The sequence below is a fragment of the Cyprinodon tularosa genome, unplaced genomic scaffold (genome assembly GCF_016077235.1).
Source record: "Cyprinodon tularosa strain WSP-4 unplaced genomic scaffold, ASM1607723v1 ctg592, whole genome shotgun sequence".
NCBI lineage: Eukaryota > Metazoa > Chordata > Actinopteri > Cyprinodontiformes > Cyprinodontidae > Cyprinodon > Cyprinodon tularosa.
The window spans coordinates 225001-240346 of record NW_024039332.1 but is presented as its reverse complement, the minus strand read 5'-3'; the positions used below and the strand labels follow the sequence as shown (position 1 = coordinate 240346).

The 15346-nt window shown below is 38.0% G+C and overlaps 1 protein-coding gene across 7 annotated transcripts in view; it reads left to right on the top strand.

The window, feature by feature from the left end:
- LOC119797649 (rap guanine nucleotide exchange factor 6-like) overlaps positions 1-15346 on the top strand; it is a 187952-nt gene that overhangs the window by 48306 nt on the left and 124300 nt on the right. For 6 of the 7 annotated variants that reach the window (XM_038306812.1, XM_038306813.1, XM_038306814.1 and 3 more), the window contains exon 4: positions 5490-5573. In XM_038306812.1, coding sequence (XP_038162740.1) covers positions 5490-5573 — 84 coding nt within the window. Of the gene's footprint in view, positions 1-5489; positions 5574-12915; positions 13228-15346 lie in introns of those variants that run through there. The other variant, XM_038306817.1, reaches the window with a different exon arrangement.

Sequence of the window (15346 nt, the reverse complement as noted above, 5' to 3'; positions counted from 1 at the left end):
AGATTCTCAGTTTGGTTTGGCTCTGGACTTTGGTTCTAGCACAAAAATATGCTTTGATCTAAAACCCCGCTCTGGTCACAATGGTTGCATGCTTTTAAATCAGACTTCCCAGAGATAAAACTGGAGGAATGACCAGCAGGAAGGAGAAACATCAACGAGATGGACCTGAAAGGTTGGCAGAGATGGTTATGGCAGAATGGGAAAATGTAGAAACAGGTAGATAAGCTGTAGATTTAATGAAAATATGAGGAGTGAACACAGAGGAGGAAGGAAAACAAATTGTGAATATGCTAGAGCACAGAAGAAGGAAAGAATAGCAGTGTCGAGATGGGAGGAGGATGACAAACGAGCTGACAGGAGGAATGAGGAGACGAGGTGGAAGACGGACGGGGGCGTCGGAGGTGTGGGGGGGAATGCGAGCGAAGAGGGGAGGACAGCGATGGATGAAAGGATGAGACAGATGCTCCACATGTTGATGCATTATCATCTTCACTGAAAATCACATTAGACACTCAGTAGTTTAATTTACCATCAAATAAACACACACACCTACCGTACTCTCTCTCCTTCCCTGTGATAGATATTCTCCACCGGCGGCAAGTCTTAAGTACTTTAACCTCGACCAAAGCTGCTGCCATGTTCAATTAGTCTCAGCTACACACACACAAAAACAGCTGATAAAGGCCATCAAAGTCTGCTCAATGAAACTGTGCTGATAGTTAATCGCATCGGCCTCACTCAGATCCAACAAGCCGAGAAACAAAATCCCTCTTAAGGGTTTTAAGCAGAGTGTTGTGAGGATATATTTTTCCTTTTTAAAAGCATGTAATGATGAATAACATAAAACTATATAAAAAGAGTTAGTGCTAACGTACTTCTTGAAACATTAAGAATGTTTAACACATAAAAAAAAGTCAAACGGTTAGCGGAGTCAAACGGTTTTGAGTTATAACTTTAAGAATAGATGATATTTTTTAATTTTTTAATCAGTTTACTTCATTTCTAAGTCTATTCTGACATATAAAAGCCCCTTTAACAGATTTCCTCTACATCTTTGTCACACTCGCATGTCTTTGGATCCTTAATCAAATCGTATCGGACAGAAAAAACTGGAGTTCATACAAAAGCAGTTCTGAAATCATTTTGGAAGGTATTAAATGCTCTGAACCAGATCCTTTAAAAGACCACCCTGATACCAAAGTCCTGGCAGACCTACTTGATTGATTTATTTTTTTTTTATACAGGTGCTGGTCATAAAATTAGAATATCATGAAAAAGTAGATTGATTTCAGTAATTCCATTTAAAAAGTGAAACTTGTATATTATATTCATACATTACATACAAACTCATATATTTCAGATGTTTATTTTGTTTAATTTTGATGATTACAAATGACAACAAAAGAAAATCTCAAATTCATCATATCAGAAAATTAGAATATTGTGAAAAGGTTCAAAATTGATGGCCCCTGGTGCCACACTCTAATCAGCTAATTAACTCAAACCACCTGCAAAAGCCTTTAAATGGTCTTTCAGTCTAGTTCTATAGGCTACACAATCATGGGGAAGACTGCTGACTTGACCGTTGTCCAAAAGACGACCATCGACACCTTGCACAAGGAGGGCAAGACACAAAAGGTCATCGCTAAAGAGGCTGGCTGTTCACAGAGCTCAGTGTCCAAGCACATTAATAGAGAGGCGAAGGGAAGGAAAAGATGTGGTCGAAAAAAGTGTATAAGCAAGAGAGATAACCGCACCCTGGAGAGGATTGTGAAACAAAACCCCTTCAAAAATGTGGGGGAGATTCACAAAGAGTGGACTGCAGCTGGAGTGAGTGCTTCAAGAACCACCACACACAGACGTATGAAAGACATGGGTTTCTGCTGTCGCATTCCTTGTGTCAAGCCACTCTTGAACCACAGACAGCGTCAGAAGCGTCTTGCCTGGGCTAAAGAGAAACAGGACTGGACTGCTGGTGAGTGGTCCAAAGTCATGTTCTCTGATGAAAGTAAATTTTGCATTTCCTTTGGAAATCAAGGTCCCAGAGTCTGGAGGAAAAGAAGAGAGGCACTTCATCCACGTTGCTTGAAGTCCAGTGTAAAGTTTCCACAGTCAGTGATGGTTTGGGGTGCCATGTCATCTGCTGGTGTTGGTCCATTGTGTTTTCTGAGGTCCAGGGTCAACGCAGCCACATACCAGGAAGTTTTAGAGCACTTCATGCTTCCTGCAGCTGACCAACTTTTTGGAGATGCAGATTTCATTTTCCAACAGGACTTGGCACCTGCACACAGTGCCAAAGCTACCAGTACCTGGTTGAAGGACCATGGTATCCCTGTTCTTAATTGGCCAGCAAACTCTCCTGACCTTAACCCCATAGAAAATCTATGGGGTATTGTGAAGAAGAAGATGCAAAACACCAGACCCAACAATTCAGAAGAGCTAAAAGCCACTATTAGAGCAACCTGGGCTATCATAACACCTGAGCAGTGCCACAGACTGATCGACTCCATGCCACGCCGCATTGCTGCAGTAATACAGGCCAAAGGAGGCCCAACTAAATACTGAGTGCTGTACATGCTCATACTTTTCATGTTCATACTTTTCAGTTGGCCAACATTTCTATAAATCCTTTGTTTTTATTGGTCTTCAGTAATATTCTAATTTTCTGATATGATGAATTTGAGATTTTCATTTGTTGTCATTTGTAATCATCAAAATTAAACAAAATAAACATCTGAAATATATGAGTTTGTATGTAATGTATGAATATAATATACAAGTTTCACTTTTTAAATGGAATTACTGAAATCAATCTACTTTTTCATGATATTCTAATTTTATGACCAGCACCTGTATAGTAGGATCATTATACCAGGTTATTTACATGGTGTTTACATGTCTATTTATATGGAGGGATCTTCATATTTATATATATAATTATTGCACTGGATATCAAATATAGAGAAACAGTTATTGCACAGGGTATCAAATGGTAAATTGCACATTATAAATTGCACAATTTATTGCTGTTGTAGTGTCACATTGTAGAGTAGTCATCAAGTAGCAGAGTAATCAATCAAGAAATGTCTTCAGTAGCTCCGTCTGACTGCATGAAGTAGGCAGAGGGATCTTAAAAATGAAAATATCAGGTCTGGAAATGTAATATTCGAAGTATTCACTTCCATCCATCATTCTGGAAATAACTGTAATGACGTTACTTTATCTTTGGGACCAACTAAAGAAAAATGAACATGAAACAATGACAATTATTTTTAAAACTTGTAATAACAGTCAACTAATTTATTAATCGAATAATCGTTAACTGGAGTACAGATACGCTGAAACATGCCTTTAGCTGATGGATGCAATTAAAGCAAAATTGTAAAAACAAATATATAAATTTTTTTTACATTTAAGATAAAAAAAAAGCTTTTCTGTCTGTCAATATGCTAGAACTCCTCAAGTGGAATCATTTTAGTTTCACCTTGTTTAATTTAGCAAAAAGTCTTCTTTAAGGAACCTTTTGCTATCCGATTATTTAATAAAAGAAATAATCGACAAATTTATCGATTTGCAAAATAATTGTTAGTTGCAGCAATAATATCTATCAGCTAATATATTTTGAATTGGCCTATTCAAAGCCCGGGCCTCTACCTGATTGACTTGCTGTGACCTAATTACTATATTTCTTCAGAAAAAGTAACCAAAGTTGAGAGCAACATAACAGACTCTTTGCCAGCTGTCACTGATGCAAGATTTATTTGATGCTTAGAAAAATAAACATGTGACAGAAAAGTTATGGATGTCAACATCCACAGCCCAATTTCCTTTTCAAACAGCACATTATGTCATTTTAATGAGAATTAATGTTCATCTCTCTGCAAGCGATGACTTATTCCATCTTTAATGACTCAGTATTGCAGGATTAGGCTGATATAAGCCCAGCAACATTAACATAATCTGTTCCTCCTGACTTACTCGTGTCAATCATACTAAATCTCTGCTTACTGGAGACTTATTCATGTCTTTGTAACTGATCTTTTATTAACATTAAAACTTTTATAAAAACACTAACAAGGACCATGAGTGTTAGAGGTTAGAGTCAGCAATGCTCAATGTTTTATAAAGTCAAGCTTGATTTTGAAGGGAGCTTTGAAATCTGTGTCAAAAGTAGGTAGAAAAGTTAAACCATGAGATTTAATTAGGACTTTTATTTTATTGCGATTAATCAGGTTCACTGCTGTTAAACGCATTTTGTATCGCTTGTCTAAAATACTGTTATTTTGCATATCAAGGCAGTTTTAAGCTCATAAAATGGAATATTTAACCATAGTCTTCAATGGGAATCAAAGGAACATTATTTGTAATTGATCGCAATTAATGCATTAATGCCCTAGATTTTTAACTGAATATTTTCTCCTTTTTCAATGCAAAATCTATTTTACATGCTTCATAATGATCTGAAATGTGTTTGCTATAGTTAATAACCTCCACTTTTATTTGTGTATATGTATAAGATAAGATTTGATAAAGTACTTTATAGATTTGAAGAAACATTAAAGGAAAACAATCAAGTTTGAAAAAGTCTTGACTTTTTCCTATCCTTTAGCCTCATCGTCATTAGGGCTTGGTAAAACATTTATTTAATCGATTTTAAATCGATTCCTTTACATTTTTGCAAAATCAATGTCTAGGGAATGAGATTGATTAGTACATGACGTTCACATTCAAATGAGCAGGAAAGATGCACTCAAGATGACTTCAAGAAAAACAGCTGTAAATATAGCCAATAGGTTGACTGAAGACATTAACAAATGGAGGCTGACCAGCAAACACCTTGTAGTTGATACAGACAATGCTGCAAATATAGTTTATGCAGTGAAGATAATGCAGCTCATGCATGTCTGCTGTGTCCCCGCTGTGTGACATCTGCTTGCTCATGTCAGACTTTTTCACTTTTCACAAACAAGTTTGCACTTTTGAGACAGTTTTGTTCACATCTCAAGTTTAAACTGTCTGACAAGTTTGCACTTTTGAGACAGTTTTGTTCACATCTCAAGTTTAAACTGTCTGACAAGTTTGCACTTTACGTTTGATGTGACAGGAAAAGATAAAATACATGAGTATTTTGAAACACAGTTAAACCACTTTCATAACTGTAAAAACGGATCAAATCGAAATTAATCGATTTAGAACTGAATGAATATAAATCGAATCGATTCAGGACTTTGGCAAAAATACCCAGCCCTAGTCTTCATACGTCTATCCATTAGTCGAGCAAATCCTGCTTTCTATCTTGCTTTTATTATCACACAATCTGTCCGCTTGCCTTCCTTTTTTTTTTTTTTTTTTTTCCCAAAGGTTTTAGCATTTAAGCCATATAACCATAGGAATATCAGCAGTGAACTTCTGGTATTATTACTACAGAACTTTGACATTAAAAAGTGTGTAGGAGAATAAAGCTCATAAATGATTTCTGTCTTTTCCAGTCCAGACAGTCTTGCTACCTGTTGGTACGTTCTGCTCTCTGGATCCGTCTTTGTCAAAGAACACATGTACCTGGCCAGGTGTTGGTGAGTACAACACGCACAAACAATACACACACACAGAGGGGGACAACAGGACCGTGATAATGTGAAACTGAGGTGTCATGTGGTGCGAGAAGCTGGATTTATCAGACATGACTCCCAAAGCTGCTCTATCTCGACAGCTTGTCATGAGGCAGATTTATTGTGTGTGTTTGTTTGCTAGAGTCGGAATGTCACAGAGCTGTAAAGCAAGGAAATCTAGGTTTAAGCAGTGCATAAAAATACATCTACAGGCATGTTTGTAAGTAACATGCACATGTTTGGCTCTAAAGAACAAACTTATTCTAAATGTTATGAAGTCTTTCTCAATTCCTGATTTGCTGGATAGACTAGAACCCTTTAAATTCTGTTAGGATATTGTTCTCTTTGGTCGACTAAGCTGGTAAATCCTGACAAATACAGGAAGCTGAAAAGCAGAAGCTTTATTTTCTTTTTTTTTTGTAACATGAAGTTAAATCTCTGCTGGGAAACATATAAGCAGTTTGGCGCCATCATAAAAAAAAGTCAGAATGTCCAACTCACACATGTCCATACTGCTACTTGTCTATATTTGATTTCATTTGTATTTTTTTATATAACTGCTGTTGATATATGATCAGAGGCAGAAACCAAAGCTTCCTTAACCTTAATAAGGTTGATTATGATTCTGAAAAGTCCAGTTCTGCTAAAAGATTCTGTTTATTTTTCTGTTTCTAATCTGTATTAAAGGGAGTCTGACTTGCTGATGTGCAGAGAGTTAAAAATGGCAAAAATGAAACAAATGAAATCCACGAATTAGGAGAAAAAAGCTCCGCCTTTCCTTAACAAAAACAATTAATGTGTTACTCCCTCTTAAGAAGGTCAAGAGTGGTTGTTCTTCTTTGCTGTTGGCTGTTAAGAAAGTTGACACTGCAGGGCTTGTTAGATCTCAACATGTTTTGCCGTGTCTCTTAGTAAAGTCTCTGGGTCTTTGCCAACGAGCACACTCCTCTTTTTTTCTTTTTCCAAACTAGACTGTTCTGCACCACCTTGATTCACAAAGACTCCAACTGAATGGCTGACCTCTGTTTCACACTATTTAAGTTTGATTCATTGACGTTGTGCCTTATAAGCCCCTCACAATAAACGTTGGACTGAAAATATAAGGAGTGCAGCAAGTTGGCAAGAGACAGATCGGAATGTGCTTTTTCCTTCATTGGCTCTGTTTGGTGATGGACAGGATAATTACTGAAAGACAGTTTGTTTTCCTCTGATTAAATGCCTTAACCAAGAATTCCAAATATTTCTTGATTTATTAATTTCCATTAGCGTGATGTTCTTTTGTTTTTGTGTTTGTTTTTGCTAAGAATAAAAAAACTGTTTTGGATGTACGAAAATAGAAATGGGTTTCTAACTCCCTCATTTATTTGTTGGATTCTATTGTCTACTTAAGACAGTTTAAGAAACAACAAAACTCTTTAAATGTTTTATCTAAAACAAGAAAAGAAGTCTTGATGATCCATGATTGACAATGTCCTGTAAGTGATAAAACCAGGAATACAACTCTAGAGAATATTCAGCCATTACTTTGTAACATTAGTTTTAAGTGCATTTGGGTTATGCAGCAAGAATGTGACTCTGGAGGCCTTTTAGAAAATGGGTTAAGAATCTTTGGTTGTAGCTCTAAATCTATTATCTTCCATCACCTTGTTCAGTACCATTTAGGTCGCTTTTTTTAATGTAATGAATATCAGACAGTGTCTGATATTGAAAATGATGATCTCACAGTGGGACGGTTGAACAAACCTACATCAGCCAGAATAGAACATAATAATAATGTTGACAAAAGATTAAAGAAGGAATGCTCTGGAGAGGTTTTTAGGTGGCTTTACAAAAAGCTCTAATAATGTAGTTCTAGATGGACTCTTCATTGTCCTCCCTTACCTCCAGCACAGACCCCAGTCTGTCGCTGCCCACTGCCCAGCGTTGGTGCTCTCTGCCCGGGTAGATTTACATGAAAAGTACGGCTGAATCCGACCGTCACCCAGGGTGACCCAAAGTGATCTACTTTTTCAGCTCCTCCAGGGCTTTTTCATAATTATGGTCCCTCAACACTGATTCAAAAGTTGTGCATTGAGTAAAATTTTTGCAGCAGTCGGTAACGTCACGTTTCACCAGTGCTTTTATTCTGAAATGCCGATAGCGAGACTTTGACAGGCAATGCCATTGTGTTGCCAGCGGAAACAGTGGCTCCAAAATGAAGAACCTCGGAGGCTGATGAACTAAAAAATGTAAGCAATTCTAAAACAGCATGGTGATGTCATCGGTCGGCATTAAGAATCACACCATTTTTAAAAACTAATTCAGCAAAAACGACTGTTTCACCTGAACAAATCATGTAGTACTGAAAAAATGTCACAGAAACAAAAGTAGCACACATGATCTTTTTATAGTGTTAATTTTTCTTTTTACAAATGATGATTTTAACTGCACAAGCCTGCCCTAAAGAAGTACCATCCTTTCAGTTTATTTGCTGAGTTTTTTTATGTGGGTGGGGTGTCAGCTTCACGCAGCTGAAGCTCCTCCGATTTGATGTTGCAGTCTGCAGTGTAAACACCGTGCATCTGAAATGCAGAGTGGTTAACTCCCTGCAGTGCTGGTCTAAATCACTGCAGACACCACGCTCTGTCTGAATGTACCTTTATAGGTGAACATTCAAGGGTCTTATTTTACCAACAACCTTCGTGAATCCTCCAGGTATCAACAAATTGTTTCACCAAAATAAATCTAGAACAAAGTATCAGGTCTATTGTGGTGGTCCCCAAGTTGTCTTGGCTTTGCACATCTAATTACTTTACACATGATAAATTAAACCTGTTTATTCTAATTGTCTAAGAATAGCAGCACTTACAGGAATTAACAAAGCATAAAATTGTCCTACAGAATTATGAGTCGACATACAGCAGCTTTCGTCCCTAAACCAGTTAACTTCATTTGTTTCACTTCTCTTTGCCTTCAGTGTGAAGCAGAAGGAAATCCATTAACTGTTTCCTTTTTTTGTTTTCAGTATGTAAGTGTGCAGTTTGCATTTAGTTCTGGGTCAAATGACCAACCCATAGATGAGAGTAATTTATCGGCTAGGTCACCAATCAGCAGCAGTTTAACAACATGACAGCCTGATGGACGCCCTAATTTCCGCTGGTTTCCGCCATGATGATGTTAGCAATCACTGAAACAATACAGACATTGTTTCCTTCAGTCTCTGTGTTTGGGTGTCAGTAACCCCTGCTTTGCCATTGTTCAAGCTGAAGATCATGGCTTCTGTTAGTTACTGGACATGATGCTCATCTTGTCTCTAGTAGTCTGTTGGGCTTATATGGAAATATTTTGAAAAACAAAACATTAAAGAAGTTTATTTTCTGCCATATTTAAACTTTCTGCTGTACAGAGTGGCATTTAGCTGAAAGCTAAAAAAAAACTACCTACCTGACAAACAAATAAACAGAAATACAAAGACACAAGGTCACAAGGTCAATGCTGCTCCATTTGACATTCATGTTTTTTTTTTATGTGTTAATAAATGTTCACATTTAGACTGTACAATATTTGCATGATTTTAATCATGTAAATAGAGAAAGACAAACACAATGAGTCTAAAACGTGAACCTCACTTTTCAGTGATGTGTTGGTTGATGGTGTTAGTATTGCAAGTCAAGTCAAGGTAGACAAGCGACTACTTTTAGTAAAATGATATGTGTAAAAAAGCTCCATCTTTGTTGTGCTGTATTTTGCTGTAATTGAGCTGCCTTATTGGTTTTTGTGTTCAGCTCATCAGTCTAACCTCTGAGGTCCATGATCAGTGGAGCAAACGCAGCCTTTCAATGATCAAGCGTTGGGAAAATACAAAGGGACTGCTTTGTGGCTTACATTTGATTAAATCCTGCACTCACTTGCACTGGGTCAGCTAATATTTATTCATTAAAGCTGGATTTCCAGTGGCATACCGGCTTAGATTCCACAGTCTGAATTAAGTTATTTTTTATTGTTTAATTAAGCCAAACCAAAATGTTTATTTCTGAATAAAACGTAGCCATGTTTGCATAGTGGTTTATGACAATGCTGTAATTTGGGGCTGTTTAAAGTCATAGGGAAGTCATATTTAAATGTCAAATCATTCTGGCTTAAAAATGTATGTAAATGTACTCTTTATTGGACAATATTGTCCAAAAAGTTAGAACGTTTCTATAAAAAAAAAAAATCCTGTGTTAAAATCTGTGTTGTTTTTCTGTTATTTTATGCAGGCCAGTTAGTATTACTTAAGATTGTACACCTAAATTTGGCCAATCATATATCAACGGTCATCTGTCAATCTAATTTTTTCGGTCATAGCATCTTGATTCATATGTTGCAGCTAATATACGCAACGGTTGAAATAGGTTGCTAACTGGTTAGCAAGATGCTTCCAGTAAACCAGCCACAAACAAACTTGTTTGCGAACCTTCCACCACAACAATCCCATCCCCCTTGATAAATGACCAATCACATTCACTTTATTCACTCGTGTAAAGTCGTGCACCTCTCTGGAGAATTCGTAAATGCAATGTATGGAACAGCTGCTTCCCTACGACTTTAGATATATACTGTGAATGATTTTAGAGGTGTTGTTAAACTGAACGTATGTGTCTGAGATAGCAGTTATTACCATACAGTCCCTATGGTTGGTGTTTTTAAGGGTCCATACAGTCTGGACAAGTACTGACTTTGAATTACACCTTCTTTTTGCCATACTAGTTTCCTTCCTTTGTCCCATCCTTCCTTGCTTGGTTCTTTCCCACCTCGGTTCCTTCTTTCTTTGGTTCCTTCCTTTGTACCTTGATTCCTTGGTTTCTTCTTTCCTTTTTTTCCTTCCTTCCTTTGTTCCATCTTTGCTTGCTTAAAGGAGAAGTTCGGTTTTTTACACTTTAAGCCCATTTTCTGTAGTGTCCAGGATGAAATCGAATGAAGGACACCAAAATTTTGACAATTGGTCCTGTCTCTGCTTTTTGGCTCATTTAGAATCAACCCCTGGCTGCTTTAGAATGGCTAGCATAGAGCATGTCCGATAATGTCCTTAAAACAACCTTAAACGTTCTTTTTTTAAAATATGCTACTCACCGTGTCGTCAGCGCTGTTCAATGACGTTCCAAAAAAAGTTTCGTGAAGAAAAAACGTTCCTGTAGTGTTTTATTTAGCATTTTGTAAATCCCATTGAGTTCTGTAGGAATAGTCAATATTCCGCTGCCACCGGAAACGGAAATGGGGCCTGTTTACACAGTTGTAGTCTTTTCGCTTCACTCTGTGTACTCCGACGTCGAGAATCAAGAATCCACCTTTCGTATTCCATTTTCAGAGTTTTTTAAAGTGTTTAACAGAGACGTTAGCACCTCGACGTCGGAGTACGCAGAGTGAAGCGAAAAGACTACAACTGTGTAAACAGGCCCCATTTCCGTTTCCGGTGGCAGCGGAATATTGACTATTCCTACAGAACTCAATGGGATTTACAAAATGCTAAATAAAACACTACAGGAACGTTTTTTCTTTACGAAACTTTTTTTGGAACGTCATTGAACAGCGCTGACGACACGGTGAGTAGCATATTTTAAAAAAAGAACGTTTAAGGTTGTTTTAAGGACATTATCGGACATGCTCTATGCTAGCCATTCTAAAGCAGCCAGGGGTTGATTCTAAATGAGCCAAAAAGCAGAGACAGGACCAATTGTCAAAATTTTGGTGTCCTTCATTCGATTTCATCCTGGACACTACAGAAAATGGGCTTAAAGTGTAAAAAACCGAACTTCTCCTTTAATTCCTTCCTTCTTTGGATCCTTCCTTGGTTCCTTGGTACCTTGGTTTTTTGTTTCCTTCCTCCCTTGGCTCCTTCCTTCCTTTTTTCCTTCCTTCCCACCTTGGTTCCTTCCTTCTTTGGTTCCATCCTTGGTACCTTATTTCTTGGTTCCTCCCCTCCTTTTTTCCTTCCTTCCTTTGTTCCATCCTCGCTTGCTTGGTTCCTTCCCTCTTTGGTTCCTTCCTTGGTTTCTTGGTTCCTTACTTCCTTGGTTCCTTCATTCCTTCCTCCCTTTCTTCCTTTTTCCTTCCTTCCTTTCTTCCATCCTTGCTTGCTTGCTTCCTTCCCTCCTTGGTTTCTTCCTTCTTTGGTCCCTTCATTGGTTCCTTGGTATCTTGGTTTCTTGCTTCCTTCCTACCTTTTTTCTTTCCTTCCTTTGTTCTGTTATTCCTTGCTTTCTCCCTTCCTTCTTTGATTCCTTCCCTGGTACCTAGGTTACTTGGTTCCTTTTGTCTTTCCTTCCTTCATTCCTTCCTATAAAACATGTAGCAGCCCTACCACTCATTTGAGTCTCTTAGGCTACGTTCAGCATTAGTAACCGAAATAGATCACTATATTCTTTCTTGCTACAATGAAGCGGCAAGAAAAACAACAACCATGGCAGACGATGATGCAGAGAGTATTATTTTTTTAAGCCTCTTGAAAAGATTGAGGTTTTAAGGTTTGGAAAACACGAAGCACGCCGGCTTGTGACGTCATTGCGTCCTTTATTGCGCATGCGGGACACATAAGTTGTATGAATGCAGTTTACACAGGAAATCACATGCAAGTTGCATATATTCGGAAATGCGAACGGCAACGCAAAATAATCTGATTGCACAAAGAAATCGGAATTGCGCATCAAGGCCTGCAGTGTGAACGTAGCCTTTTTGGCTAGTCAAGCTGATTCTTTTCATTATCCTATATCTCTCAGACTTTTAACCAAACAGATCTCTGTGATCACAGCAGTTGTTATTTCCCTTCTCTGTTACTGCTAAACCATAAGTATAAAATTTTTACTTTATTAAGTATGTGCATACTTCCTCCTTTGTGATACTGCTAAAAAAATAAACCCTCTGACTTAGCAGAACTGAATAACCGCAGCAGTTACTTCAGCCTGTTATGGTTCAGATGAGTGGTTTTCAAATCTTGTGTTGGTTAGCAGAAACTGACCTGCTAGCAGAGTGGAGCTGACCTACTAACAACACCCTCAGGGTACGTAGGGCTGCCTGAGTGCCATTCCACTGTGGGTCAGTTGATACACGAGTCTGGGGCGGGGTGGTGGGGTATTGGTGCCATGCAAAAGACCAGAGGTGGGTGTGTGTGGAGTTTTGGCTGCAGCATGGGGGGGGGGGGGGGGGTCAAAGCAGGAGCTAATAGGAGTGGTTGTGTGTGTGTGAAAGAGAGAGAGAGGGGAATGCGGAACCCCTGGTAGAGCAGGGGATTGCCATGTGTTCCTGAGCAGCCTGCCGCCTGGAGCCCAGAAACACATCCAGGCAGGAAATGAGACTACACACATACACACACTGTCACACACACACAGAAACACACACCTTGTTGAAGCAAGCGGACAGGCAGAAGTGAATAGAAAGAGAACAAACTCCTTCCTCTGCTAAAGACAAACTAAAAGACTAATATCTTCCTACTTCTGCTTTCTGGGAAAACTTCTCTCTTGCATGCTCAAGAGCTTGAGGCAGCCACAAGCGGGTCTGATTTTGGATTATTTGAATGCTGAACTTTCGCCCCTCCTTGCTGTGGATGACATGCTTCATATCAGAAGGAATACAAAGACTTGGATCCCTAATATATCAATTCCTGGTTGGTAACCTTTAACTTTTAGTGTCTGTCTCTGTATCTGGGTTCACTGCTGACTTCATCAGTCGGTGTTTATTTGGTTTAAAACTCCCTCACCCTTTTCCTTACGCCTTCTTTACCCCAGCATGATTCATTTCCTGCCTGCCATCATTCAAACGACTGGAAAGCCAGGAACTGCCTGTGGCGCTGTTGCAGGAAAACTGAAAACCGCTGGGCTTCATAGAAACAAAGCTAACTCTTCTATTTTCTGTCTTTATCTGCTTTGATTATCAACAAGAGAAATGTTCTTTTCTCAATTTACAGTCAGCAGTAAACACATCTGAAAGACATAGACACTGGATTTATTTATTATTTTTTTTTTTTACATTGTTACAGCTACAAACTGTACTGCTTCCTAATCGCATTTTGCATGGAAGATCAAAACAGAAAAGAGAATATTATCAAAGGGTTCAAATTTGTTACTGAATTAAAAAGTGTGGCATGCATTTGTATTTATCCTAATTTATTGTGATGATAAAATCTAACATAACTTGCCTTCAGTAGCAACCCTGTTAGCGATGCTGTTTCATGGTCAACTCCATTTACTAAGAGCTTTTTCTGTGTTTTCACAGTTTCACTTCCTTAAATCTCCACAGTTGGTCTAAATCTCTTGAATTATTTGAGCCTCTCATTCAACAAGTGCAAATTTACAGCAAGATGGTGTAAAAACATCCAAGCAGTGAATGAGGGTTCACTTATCAATCTTTAATGATACCTTGACTTGTTCCTTTGGAGTGTAGGAGCAGCTGTTGTTGGCACTTTCCCCAAACAACCTAATGCATCATTCCTTTCAGCCTCTTTGGTCTGTTTCTTCACTGTCCTGGTGGTCTTTTTGAAAAACAGAACAGAACAGCCTGTCAGGAAGCATGTCTGTCGTAGGTGAGTGTGTGCATGAGTTAGGACTATGAGTGCGAACCAGCCAAGGGTGAAAACCAGTGGTTCTGAGGAGAAGAAAAGCATAAGTTGTACATGTGAGTCCTGTGCTTTGCTCGCACTTTTTCAAATCTGTTTAGCATCATTTTCAGTAAGTTTATGATATTTGTTAAGACGACGAGAATTTGGAGAATGTGGTCTGTTCACTGATGGTATGTTTACTAATAGTTCAGCATGAAACAATGTTGTCCGTTCATTTCAATTAAACAAGTCTGACCAGATGGCTAGGGGTAGCTATGCAGGTATTTTCAAAACAAGGTTTTCCACCAAAGATCCTCATCCCACCAGTCAAAAATGTGTTTAAATGTTAATGATCACACATTTCTATGATGGTGGTGTCAATTATTGATCAATAATAAGTAAAGTAAGTAGAAAATAGAATAGAAAATCTCTTTATTGTTTGGGAAATTGTGGTGTTTACAGCAGCAAAAGGTTATAGTAGAAGTGGTCACACAATTTGCACCTCAGAAAAGTGAATAAAATAAACAGATGGGGGAAAAAAACGATTATTGTAGTGTACATTCCAAAAAACTTAAAAAAACAAACCACTGGACTTTGTTTTCCAAGTTTGAAGATGTTTCGCTTCTATCCAGGAAGCTTTTTCTATTCAAAATGTCGTCTCATTGCTTCCTGGAAGTACTATGACCTGCATGACTGAGAATCTTCACCAGCATATGGTACTGTACAGAGTTTTTACAATATAAATACTCTGTATCGGGAGAATAAAAAGCAATAACAATGTGAAAAATAGCAGCAACACAGATGTACGAAAAAAAGGCTGTATCAATCTAACTGAAAAATGAAAAATATCAATCAAACTCATTTATCTTTCTTTCATTGTTAAATCTTGTTTGGCTAAACCAGGCTACATAAGCTGAACAGGTAGCCAGTCTCATTAAATCAGCTAATAATCAAGAGATCTATTTATTTGAGAAGTTCAATAAAAAGTGAAACTTGTATAAAAAAGCATTATATGATAATCTCATCTTTATTTTGAAGCTGATGAAGGTGTATGGTTTACAAAACACTTGAAAAACTATCCACATTAATAAAAAAGTGAGGTTAAATGGAGGGAAGAAAGCACAGAGGTTCTGTGTCTCTATCGGTAACAGTTTACTGAGCGATATTATGTGCTGATGTTTGTCAACTT